General features: G+C 38.8%; 1 protein-coding gene across 1 annotated transcript; it reads left to right on the forward strand.

Moving 5' to 3' along the window:
* Positions 1 to 2,851: 2,851 nt before the first annotated feature.
* LOC118389467 (fez family zinc finger protein 2-like) lies at positions 2,852 to 6,252 on the forward strand. The gene is made up of 5 exons (XM_035779373.2): positions 2,852 to 2,996; positions 3,262 to 4,103; positions 4,409 to 4,543; positions 4,662 to 4,794; positions 5,543 to 6,252. Exons 2-5 carry the CDS (start codon positions 3,318 to 3,320, stop codon positions 5,803 to 5,805), a joined length of 1,317 nt encoding a protein of 438 aa, XP_035635266.1. The 5' UTR covers positions 2,852 to 2,996; positions 3,262 to 3,317; the 3' UTR covers positions 5,806 to 6,252.
* Positions 6,253 to 12,941: the final 6,689 nt, after the last annotated feature.

The raw sequence follows: 12,941 nt of genomic DNA on the forward strand, positions 1-12,941 counted from the left end.
CAATGACATATTGTGGTGGTGAATAAAACCAAAATTAACATAGAACTGTTGTTTCCAATCAAAGAAAATGTAATTAATGTTGTTTTATTGTACTGGAACAAATGACAACAAACTATAATTTAATGAGTTCAATGAGTGCATGGGGTGAGACTTATCAAGACTTACAAGAGTTATCAAAAACCTAAAGGATCCAATGGGATTGTTTTACAATATGGAAAAAAAAGTAGCCCAATAGGTTTCCAATAGGATTCTCATAGAGGTGACACAAATTCCTATAGAATTGCGAGCAACTACAGTATAGGATTCAGTAGGAGACATGTTCTCTGGTCACTTGTGGCATCGTGGCCAACTCTTAGCGGTAGGTCGCTCTGGAAACTTCTCGACTTGACTTCCTGCAGAGTCAACAGGACCAAGGCGTTCTCAACACTTTGCCTCCACTGTGTGTCACTGAAACTAATAAAAAGAAGCGTGGATGTCTGTAAGTTTACGCGTGTGTATAAACTGAAGAGAAAATATACATGTATTTAATAAGTCAATAGGTTTAACAGCGATTCTGAATGCTGTTTATTCCTTTTTGCTTCATTTTTTAATTCAAAATCATGGTTTGAGATAAGAGTTTATAATGTACACTATAATTGAATTAGGTTTGGAGTGAACCTGGATGCCAAACAGCTAGCAGATGTCATCATACATTTGGCATCATGAGCTTGGCACAGGTGTTTTATTATTGTTGTCATTTTACCACCACCTTACCTTTTTAATATTGCATTATACGTATAATTGTGAACTAATAATCTGTCTACTTTGAATATGAGTATACTATATCCGGGATAAACTTTGCAGTTACTGATTTAAAAAATGTATACATTACATACTGTACATTGAATTATATTAGACTTGGAAAACATGATAGTACAACAAGTCCACTGTTTACTGCCAAATATAGTATAGGTCTAGTGTATCACAGTAATAGATTGGGAAACAATAAACAAACAAATGTGTCAGGCAAATGCAGCGTCCCGGACAGCTGCATTGTGTAAGCTACATGTTTGCTTGCCTGCTTTGGAAAGGAGAGACAAGAGCTAGTCCCCTAAGTCGATGCCCGAGCTAATTGCTGAACGTGTTAATGCCGAGTGGTGTGTCGAGGTTACAGCAATAGGATCAATGTTTATTGTGTGGACGAGCCGGTAGTGGGCCTGAATAAACTCAAATTAGAGTTACATCATTTACATATGAGTAGAATTAGTGGGACTCGTTTAAACCCTTCTGCGCTAAAGTTGCAGGTGTGTAACGGGATTTAAGATGTAGCATAATTGCCCTACATATTCAGGTCTTGGTTACATAGAAATACATACCTTTTTTTCATCAGTAAAGACAGACTGTTGTGAAAATGTAAGGCTTATTTTCGTATATTTTCTACATACATTTAATTTATGACAATCATATACAAAAAGAGCAGAGAAACGAACGGAAGTCAGTATCCTAAACACCTGTTTGTCCCTCAGTTTAAACTTTGAAACAAAGTCGAAGTAAAAGCAGTTTATCTCAGTTCCCATTTTCCACATTCACCCATTAAGAAAGACTATGTCAAGGACATGTAAATTAACTTATCCACACTCGATGGCTTTACATTCCTTGTAATAAGGGGAGAAAACTTTAGAATGGCATGGTCTACATAATAAACATCAACAATGCGTTGTCAAACCAATAATAGGCCTAAAGGAAATCATAATGCGCAATTGTGTGTGTGAACTTGCAAAGTTCTTTAGGAATGTATTTTTGTAGTCATTTGTTGTGAGTCTCAGGTAAAATCGTCTGCAAACAAATGAATTTAAGCTGGTCCTTGTGAAAAAAAGAGGAGAGGGCAACTGGTCATTGTAACAAGCACACAAAACTCTGGATTCCAGCAAACTTTTTATACTGGTTTAAAAAGAGCTCTTTTTATTTAAAGGTCTACCTCTGGCCAGGCTAAGTCTTTTCTTCCCCCTTAATCCGTTCTTTTATTTCAGAAAAACACAAAACCAGGTTCCACGCAGTGCTTTAGTAGCTAAAAGTGAAAGAGCAGTTTTTTTCGGGCTGAGCTGAGCTCTGAATCGCTCTGGAAAATTGGTTCTTCTGAATAGGTGGAGGAAAAACGTTTAATAGGATCCGAGGGAGGTTCTGCTATTGCAATCTGCTCTTTAAACAGGTGGAAATTGGACCTTCACAATTATACAAATAGTAATAAACCAGCATGGAAAAAAACTATTCCATCTCCAAGGATTAGCAACTCACAATGAAAAGTTTGTCTGGTCAAACCAGAGGACAAAAAATGATTATTGTTAATCAAGTTAAACAACCTCTGAAGGACTTATAAATTGTGAATTTTACTAATTAGAAGCATACAGTACAATCAGAAAATGTGTTATATGATCTTATTCACTACTTAGCCTAATGTTTACAGATATTCAAATTCAAAACATGGTAGCCTGAAATAAATCGAATACAATGCGAATGCTAGGCCTTTTTACTAAAACCAGTACTGTTGTCAACAGCAATCAGCAACAAACAAATGATACCACAAATAACAATAACAATAGCATAATAACAATAATAATAACATGTAGCTTACAAATAATAACAAACACATTGTTCAAATGAACATGATCAAATGGCCCTCATCTTTTATTTTTTTCGAGAAAGGAATAGACTAAAGCATAGTTATTCGATTAGAGAATGGCTGGTGGTATAAGCAGAGGATTTGAGGATGGAGACATAATAATAATCTGTAATAACTGTCATGTATACCACCCCATGGCAGTATATAAGTGGGCGGCGGGAGAAGGGGCAGGGCTGGTGATGGCGTTTCCTTGTCACCCTTGATATGAGCTAGTCCATGTGATGTAGCTAAATGCAAGAGACAGTGATCTCGCGCTGATGAAGACGTCCGCTTCCAAAATGTGACAGAGCAGTCACGCTGCTATCTCCGAATACATCTGTCGTCGCTTTACAAAAAGGTAAACTTCAACATTGACTCAGACGCTAAATTTGCTATCAGATTCTCAGAGGTGCTGAATAGGAATGAACTAACTGCTTTTTGCCCTTTTCTTTTCCTTAACGAGCTCTGTAATGTTCTGTTAATTTTGTGTGTACTAATGAGCATTAATCTGGTACCCCTGGACGCTATTGTTCCAGGGATGCCCATTTTAATGCAAATGTGTGAGATTGTAATACCAAGGTGCTTATTAAACTGATGTGCGTCCGGTCTTTTCTGGAATTCAGAAGGCGAGGACAGGACGGCTGGTCGGCTGCTGCTCACACCAAGTTCGGTACACAAAATGTCAAGTTCTCTCCCTTTGGGAACGGCAATGTCTGTCCCACGACTCGATGGCGGTAGGAACGGAGTGTCCGCCGCACCAAAGGCGCTGGCCTTCTCCATTGAACGGATCATGTCCAAGACCTCTGAACCAAAAGTCCGCTTGGATGAGCGGCGAGTAGTGGAGACTTCAGAGGGAATGAAGATGCTGGGTCTCTGCTCACCTATACCGTGCATGATCCCCCTACAACCTTTTAGCTACGACTTACAAGCCAAGGCGCTGATGAATTACTCCGAATTTTGGAAAGCTAATTTCAGAGGAACACTATGCACTTCTGCGGCGATGTGCAAAGCCAACTGTGGGATGTGTGGCAAAATTGACTCGGGGTTGAAGCACTCTTTATTACCGGGGAGGGTGATAAAACCCCAAGTCATCCACCAGGCAGTGGCGATGCCCACCAACGGCTCTCTTTATTATTTCAATTACCTGGACTCTGTTTATCACCAGTCTGAGCTGCTAAGCGGACACTTGTTTTCCTCTGCCATGGCCAACTCACAAGCCCAAGCTTCTCTCAGTGCGCACCAGAAACTGCTACTGCTGGAGAACGCCAAACTCGCAAGCGCTTCCACCGAAAAGTTTCCGACACCTCAGTACCCACACAAGGAGCATCTCCCTGGCCAGCTCGACCAGATAGTGAAGGAGAACCATAGCCTGAGCTCGGAGAAAAATGGAGTGAAAGCGCATAGCAAGCACAACAGCTCCACGGAAGGGAAACCCAAAAACTTCACCTGCGAAGTGTGTGGAAAGGTAAAGCATTTCATTCAGTATAACGAATGGCAAAAAAATAATAACGATGCAATTGTTATTGTTCGTTTTGTTTGTTTATTATTTGCTATGCAAATCACTTACATTTCCTTTTAAAAAACATGTATTCCTATAGACAATAACGCAGTATCAGTTATTGTAAATGTTTTGTGCAGTAGATTATAATAGGCATACCCTATTTACTTGGACATTAAATTGAAGCTGACATGTCTTTTTCTCATTATCAAAACCTCTCACAAATTAAATACAATAACATTGAAAACGAGCTTGTTTGTCTTCTTCTGCAGGTGTTCAATGCCCATTATAATTTGACACGACACATGCCAGTGCACACAGGCGCGAGGCCGTTCGTGTGTAAAGTGTGCGGGAAAGGATTCCGTCAGGCCAGCACGTTGTGCAGACACAAAATCATCCACACACAGGTGAAACATGTATTTCACTCGATAACAACTTGATTAGTTATATATGCCTATATTATAAACTCCCTCGAGGAATGCTTACAAATAATAATAATGTAGATATTTTGTTTTTCTTTATCAGGAAAAGCCTCATAAATGCAACCAGTGTGGCAAGGCGTTCAACAGAAGTTCGACGCTGAACACTCACATACGGATCCATGCCGGGTACAAACCTTTCGTCTGCGAATTCTGTGGGAAAGGATTTCATCAGAAAGGTAATTATCACTATTTACACCTTGGTCAAGATATTCAGGATATGTCCTCTAATGTAGGCTATATTTACAAAAACCCGCATTATAGGTTTTAGCCTAGACTAATATGTTTTGAGATTAATATAACACCAGAGAATCATAATAAAATAATCCAGATCATATTATTTTCAGCCTGCATTATAAATTCATGAAATGAATATCCCAGACAAATATTAATAAAAAATAATGCTTTTATAACAATAACTAGGCTATATGATGGTGGTAATGATATATTCCAGTTATAACATCATGATAATGTAGCCTAGATTACATCCAAAGGGAACAGCAAAGGCACACAATTCCCAATATTTAGAGGCATATCCATATTATTGGTATTATTGATACCCAGTGCTGCCCTCTGATGATGTTGAAGCGTCAATTTAAATCGGACATGTCACTTTACACTAACTAACTCTCCACACAAGACTCTTAAATTCGACATGGGTCAAGAGACAGACCTTTCTCTGGTTTATAATCCAACCGTTTTCAGTTGCTGTTGCGTTTGATTGTGACAAAGTTTGACAACTTCTTGACTTCGACATGCAAATCGCTGATTAATGAAGGCTGTAGAATGGAGCGCCTTTGTGAAGAGTAACTTAATTGTGAACTGTTGACCTTGAGGAGAAAAAGGAGCTAGATGTGTTCCCTTTCTTGTATGCTGTTCATTTTATTCGCGATGTTAATTTTTATTAATTGCATTTCCCAATTTCAGGAAATTACAAGAACCACAAATTGACGCACAGCGGAGAGAAACAGTACAAGTGTTCCATCTGTAACAAGGCCTTCCATCAGGTCTACAACCTAACCTTTCACATGCACACGCACAACGACAAAAAGCCCTTCACGTGCGGAACCTGCGGGAAAGGCTTCTGCAGAAACTTTGACCTGAAAAAACACATAAGGAAATTGCACGACAATAACTCATGTAGGCCTATATCTGTGGCGACCGATTCTTCCAGGGGACCCGAAAGCTGAGTTTTCCATTGGATTTGGACAGTCTCCTTCACACTTAAATTGAGAGGTTATTAAGCCTCGCCAGCGCAAATTCTCAATGCATTTGTTTCTCCAGTTTTCAGTGAGTGATGAAAACATCAAATACAATAGTTAAAAGAAGGGAACCTATAAAGCATAAAAAATAAACATTGGGACGACTTGATAGCCTGATGAAAAGCAAATTCTTTTTTTTTTTTAGGTTTTGTTCGATTTTAAAATTATAATAATGAGGATGGGAATTTTGCTTTGTTGCAGCAGTGCAGTAAATCTGACCGTGAGTGAATGAATTAATGTTATAAACATTTAAGAAGAAAATTACTATTTGCTCAACCCATGGGGAAATTCAGGAGGACGTGTTGTTTTTCTTCTATTGCATAACGTGTGAAAATCGAATTGTAAATAATTAAAATAAAATGTTATTTAAAAGTGTTTTACCTTGGGCGCATTTGTATACATTACAATGTAGGCTACATACAACTACATTGTAACCTATATGTGGATAAAACGTTTTATACATCAACATAACTTATGCATAAAATTGAATTGTTTAACAGTTTCAACAGTTGCCTTTTATTAATAGGAAATAAAAAGTGTATCGTACATAAAATGCTATCGAAAATGTTTAGGTTTTTGAGAAAAATATGCCTACTCTAAATGTATATAGGAGTAGGTTAGTCAATGATTTGAAAAGGCCTATAACATATCAGAACGGAATTGTATTGATATTTCAGCCTTCTTTCAAATCAATTTAAATGTAGCCTATGCCAAAAAAACAGTTGCGAAGACAGTGATCGGTCTGATAAGCCTATAGGCCATTTCATCCTCTCAAATATCCAGATGTTTGCTTTTTCACAAAAAAAAGATTAGCAAGCAGCTGTTTTACTAGCACCAGTGTGTGGGCTAGTCTGGGTTTATACGCCAATAATACATGGCTCCTGTTACTTGGTTGGGAGAAGTAGGCCTGTGTAGCATTATACACCTCCACTTTAAATTGGTAGCTATAAATTCAGTTTAAGCACTTTTTGCCAGACAAAGAGACACGTCTGATGATGCTACACTTGACTTCCGTGTAATGGTACAAATGATCAGATATAACATGGACTCTTGAATGCGAATTACATTAATCAGCTAAACGCCGTCGATGGTAGGCTTCCGCGCATATACGTGTTCATCAGAATATGAATAATAGAGCACTTGGGCCATATCATCCAGCTCTGTCCAACTTTAATAAAGGATAACGTATTCTGCACACGGCTCCTGGAACAATATTATCCTTGCGGCTAACAGAAATTCTGACGAGAGACGGGCGCGTGCTCACAAATCTCGGTCTACCAATTAGAACGTTTAATAATTATGCACCATGCCCAGGGACCGGTTAGAAGGCTAATATAACCAGTTGAATGGCCTGTTCACCTCTTGTCCACCCTGGTCCTGCTAGTTCACATAAAAGCTCATTCAAAGACCAGAATATACCAACTAGTGTGTTTTTTTTCTTCAAAAATCATTGTTATATTGTCAGTTAAATTATATTTTGCTGTTGTCACATCGACCAATACTTTTATATAGCACTAAAGGCTCACATTATTGTTCAACATATAGGCTCTAGGAATAATATTTATATATTTCACACTCTACCTGTATTTGTAGGCGTTGAACATTTGAACAATCATGTGTAGTGCCAGACACTGATTGTGCGTAATTCCAGTTTAGGCTACGGAGTTTTCAATAGAAATTCAAGAAAGCTACGTCACATTGCGTCATAAATGTTATTAAGTGTATGAATTAATTGTTCTATCAGAAGAATAACAAATATTCTCAAATGTACTTTCGTTAGGCCTAATTATTCTCATATTTTAATTAGCCTACGTAGGATAGACAATAAGCAATTTTTCTATACAAACATTCCAAAGCTTCATCAAATAATACAGTTTAATTGACCACAGTCAATGAGTTGCAGGTAGGGGGTTAGCATATGCAGAAAAATATCATAATCAATATCACACACACAAACATAACAGCTAGAATATTACGGGGTCATTTATGCCCAATTAAACAATAGGAAACGCTATCAAGTTGGCATCCCCTCGCACGGACAACCTGGAACATGTCCACACCTACAATCATATTGGATTGATGGGCAGAATAATCATTACAGTGTTGCCAATGTTACTTGTTTTTACGTCTTATAACAACAGGTTTGGTTTGTTTTGTATAAACAATCTTTACAACTCAGCCTACATTGAATTTCAGTATCCATTCATCCATCTTTGTTAGGGAATAGTCTATAGATGGGAAAATGCGAATGGTGCGAGTTTCTCAAAATAAATGTTTGTGTGTAGAAACGCGTCAGGGCTATGCACAAGAGTGTCCGTCTTGTCCAAAGCCGGAGAAAAGAGTGCTGGGGACTGGAGTAAACAACCTAAAGGCAGCAGCGTTGCCCTTTTCTCTGCACATACCTCTCACGCATCAGAGCAACCAGCTTCGCTTCTAGAAACACGTTCATTGACAACGGAGCTCATTACTGCGTGCACATGTAAAACAGCGAGAGAGATTACCAACACAAGAGCGCATTAATCAACTGTCAACAATTGAGAACATCTACACGACCAGGATCACCCAAAATTGATGCATTTACAAGTCACAAAAGGCTCGGCTGAGACAGGAAGAAAAGAAAAGCAAGACTTTTGTTTGGCCATTTCAATTGATTGGGAGATTAACAGGAGTAGCTTCAGCTGTTTTTAAGGGCTGAGAGGAGAGAAAAGGACCAATTAAGTCCACCAAATGTTAACTACATCAGTTTCCCCCGTTTAGCCCAAATGAAATTCTAATTAAACCAACCCTTACCAACATTTTGGAAAGCAATTTCTTTCGCTGCTGGAGGAGAGCATAGGCTGGTTGCGCCCCTAGTTGGAAGAAGCATTGGCTCTTGACACAAAGAGCTCACTAGGCGCATTCTAAAATGCCACGAGGGAAGTTAATGAGTATCGGGCGAAGTCCTTGGATCTATTCCTGGAGAATGGTGTTGAAAAGATGGACTCCGCCAGCCAACTACATGGTGTTCTGGAAACTTCTTAATAATGTCCAAAAGGGCAGTCAGCAATAATATTGTTGTAGCTGCTCAAAATATGCAGTGGGTACTCACTCGACTCTGCAAAATGATATGATTGTAACATACATGTATGTGTTTGTATACATGACACCACGAAAGTCATTGAATATTATAAGACATTCTATTGTAAAAAAATAAATAAAAAGTAAAAAAAATAAAAAAATGTAAATCCACATTTGGTTTCAAACACCTCGTAGGATCTTGGATTTTCTAAATATATTTTTACGGTGCATTAGCTTAGCATATCACACCTGCAAATTGGTGTGTGTAGGCCTACACAATAATGACATTAAATACAAGTAAATCAAATACAATAAAAAAAGGAAAATAAAAACACAACATAATGACAGGACTGTGATATTCAAGTGATACAAATTCCTTGACAAAACTAGTTAACACTTTCCCCACCAAATCTAATTCAAATCCTTCCATACATTTACACAATGTAAATGTACGCACATGCACACTTCTTTTCTTGGATCCTTCTTGGCTCATTAAGGACAAGGGTGGTAGAAGGTGCTTTGTGGCTTAGAGGCCTGTGGGTGCTGGGCTTGTAGGAGCCATGTGCTGGCTCTGCCCTACTGGAATCACATCACTGTCTGTCAGTCTCCTTAGATTGACCTCTGCCCAGGACCAGTCCGTTTGCCTGCCCTCAGAGCCCTGGGCCAAGGAGCTGAAGGAGACCCTCTGTTCCCTTGCCCACTCCTTTCGCCTCTGTCTCTGGGAGGATTAGAGAACCCTAAACAATCTGCTCAACATTTCCAGCCTCAGCCTCTCACTGCACTGAAAGCAATGCGATTGGTGTCCATGAGGAACCATGAGTAAATACTAATGCTGGCCACTGTCAAAAACAATTAAATAGATAAACAATACAGAATGAATAGGCAAGAATACAACTGAATATCAAACACATTTCTATAACTAGATAAATAATTGACAAATGCTTGAGTATTGTTCTCCATCACACCCTGCCAAGAGTGAGCTCTATTTTTGTGGAATTAAATCAGTCTTTCATTGTTGGTCAGGATCACTAATTCTGGGATGTCCGGTACTAATCCCTTTGACCTGGTCTGGCCCTGCTGAGAAATGTCCACTACTGCTGTGCTTACCCAGAAGTGCTAATGACGTACTACTTCAGAACCACAGGGTCCATTCATGCAAATAAGGCCCCTTATAATGAGATCCTACAAGTTGTCAAATTAGGATGAGCAGTCTCACCAGTTGGTAGGCACTGGTAAGAAGATGGAAGGACTGAACACCGGTATAACTAATTCACTTTATGTAATTTCCATTAACACAATAGAGATTGATCCCAGCAATTAAAATGTAATTGTTTTTCATAAGATAGAAGATACAGTTGAAGTCGGAAGTTTACATATACCTTAGCCCAATACATTTAAACTCAGTTTTTCACAATTCCTGACATTTAATCCTAGTAAAAAAATCCCTGTTTTAGGTCCGTTAGGATTGCCATTACCACTGTCAGAATAATAGTAGAGAGAATGATTTATTTCAGCTTTTATTTATTTATTCACATTCCCAGTGGGTCAGAAGTTTACATACACTCAATTAGTATTTGGTAGCATTGCCTTTAAATTGTTTAACTTGGGTCAAACAATTCGGGTAGCCTTCCACATGCTTCCCAAAATAAGTTGGGTGAATTTTGGCCCATTCCTCCTGACAGAGCTGGTGTAACTGAGTCAGGTTTGGCCTCCTCGCTCGCACATGCTTTTTCAGTTCTGGCCACAAAGTCTCTATGTGATTGAGGTCAGGGCTTTGTGATGGCCACTCCAATACCTTGACTTTGTTGTCCTTAAGCCATTTTGCCACATCTTTGGAAGTATGCTTGGGGTCATTGTCCATTTGGAAGACCCATTTGCGACCCAGATTTAACTTCCTGACTGATGTCTTGAGATGTTGCTTCAATATATTCACGTAATTTTCCTCCCTCATGATGCCATCTATTTTGTGAATTGCACCAGTCCCTCCTGCAGCAAAGCACCCCCACAACATGATGCTGCAACCCCCATGCATCACGGTTGGGATGGTGTTCCTCGGCTTGCAAGCCTCTCCCTTTTTCCTCCAAGCATAATGATGGTCATTCTGGCCAAACAGTTCTATTTTTGTTTCATCAGACCAGAGGAGAAAAAAGTGCAAAAAGTGCGATCTTTGGTTTTGGAGCAGTGGCTTCTTCCTTGCTGAGCGGCCTTTCAGGTTATGTCCATATAGGATTAGTTTTACTGTGGATATAGACACTTTTGTACCTGTTTCCTCCGGCATCTTCACAAGGTCCTTTGCTGTTGTTCTGGGATTGATTTGCACTTTTTGCACCAAAGTACGTTCATCTCTAGGAGACAGAATGCGTCTCCTTCCTCAGCTGTATGACGGCTGCGTGGTCCCATGGTCTTTATACTTGCGTACTATTGTTTGTACAGATCAACGTGGTACCTTCAGGTGTTTGGAAATTGCTCCCAAGGAGGAACCAGACTTGTGGAGGTCTACAATTTATTTTCTGAGGTCTTGGCTGATTTCTTTTCATTTTAACATGTCAAGCAAAGAAGCACTGAGTTTGAAGGTATGCCTTGAAATACATCCACAGGTACACCTCCAATAGACTCAAATTATGTCAATTAGCCTATCAGAAGCTTTTAAAGCCATGACATCATTTTCTGGAATTTTCCAAGCTGTTTAAAGGCACAGTCAACATAGTGTATGTAAACTTCCGACCCACTGAAATTGTGATACAGTGAATTATAAGTGAAATAATCTGTCTGTTAACAATTGTTGGAACAATTACTTGTGTCATGCACAAAGTAGATGTCCTAACTGACTTGCCAAAACTATAGTTAGTTAACAAGAAATTTGTGGAGTGGTTGAAAAACGAGTTTCCATGACTCCAACCTAAGTGTATGTAAACTTCCGACTTCAACTGTATGTGATAAAAATACATATTCTGTATGTCCAAAGTGTTGTTCAGAACATACTGTGAATGCATTCTTCCTCCACAGTATCAATATTGAAAAGGAAAAAAAAATATCCACTCTCTCACAAACTAAGAGATAAACCCTCAACTCAAATACAACTATATGTTATAACTTCACTAACCTCACCAGTAGGCTTGTGGAAAAAGAGCTGAAAACATTAAGCACAATGTAAGTATGCATTTGAAAAGGGTAAAAAAAAAACACTGCAGGAGTTCCCAGCAGTACAGCAGAAATAGTCTAAGAATAAAAAAAAATCCGAGACAAGCTCCAGTATATGAAAGACATTTGTGTTTAAGTGCACTACAATTGAAAAGGTATGTGCCGAAAGCTTTCTTTGTAAGGAGTACAGAGAGCCAGTGAAATGCAGTGAGGTATATGATTATGTTGACACAAAAAACCTCGGGTCCATTTTGGAGGAAACACTATACTTAAGCTTGGCCAGTCAATACCAAACAGTGTGGCGCTCCCTTAAGGCCAGTGTTACTTCCTTTTAGTGTGCCACATGTAGACTTGTCTTTAATCCACCACAACATGAACAACACAGTCAACTCCTCTCTTAGCCGATACAGTAGGCACAGGCCTGGCTGGCAGGACATGCACTTAGCCAGAGCTGACATGACATGATCAAAGGAATACTATGGGAGTACATTGTACAGTATGGAGCCCCATGTTACTTCAAGAAACAGCATTTTAACATTGGTTTATTTTTAAACACTATAGGTCAATTTAAAAATAAAGTGTACTTTAAAAAATGTGATGTTTGTCTTAATTTCTATCACATAAAAACAAAATGTTCTAAAATAATAGAAAAACAAAACATAATTATGCCAAAATTGTAGTTTTGTTGTACAGCACTCACTACACTTGCAGCACATTATTCAATAAAATACAACATGCAATCATCCATTATCCAATCAATTGAAGTCGACAGCTAACCAGTTATTGTGCTTCTCAGGAGGCTCTCAGCATGCTCTCAATAGACGCCCCAAATCATGTAATCATACGGTTTTAAATGCATATGCTAT

This window comes from Oncorhynchus keta, chromosome 10 (genome assembly GCF_023373465.1).
Source record: "Oncorhynchus keta strain PuntledgeMale-10-30-2019 chromosome 10, Oket_V2, whole genome shotgun sequence".
Lineage (NCBI taxonomy): Eukaryota > Metazoa > Chordata > Actinopteri > Salmoniformes > Salmonidae > Oncorhynchus > Oncorhynchus keta.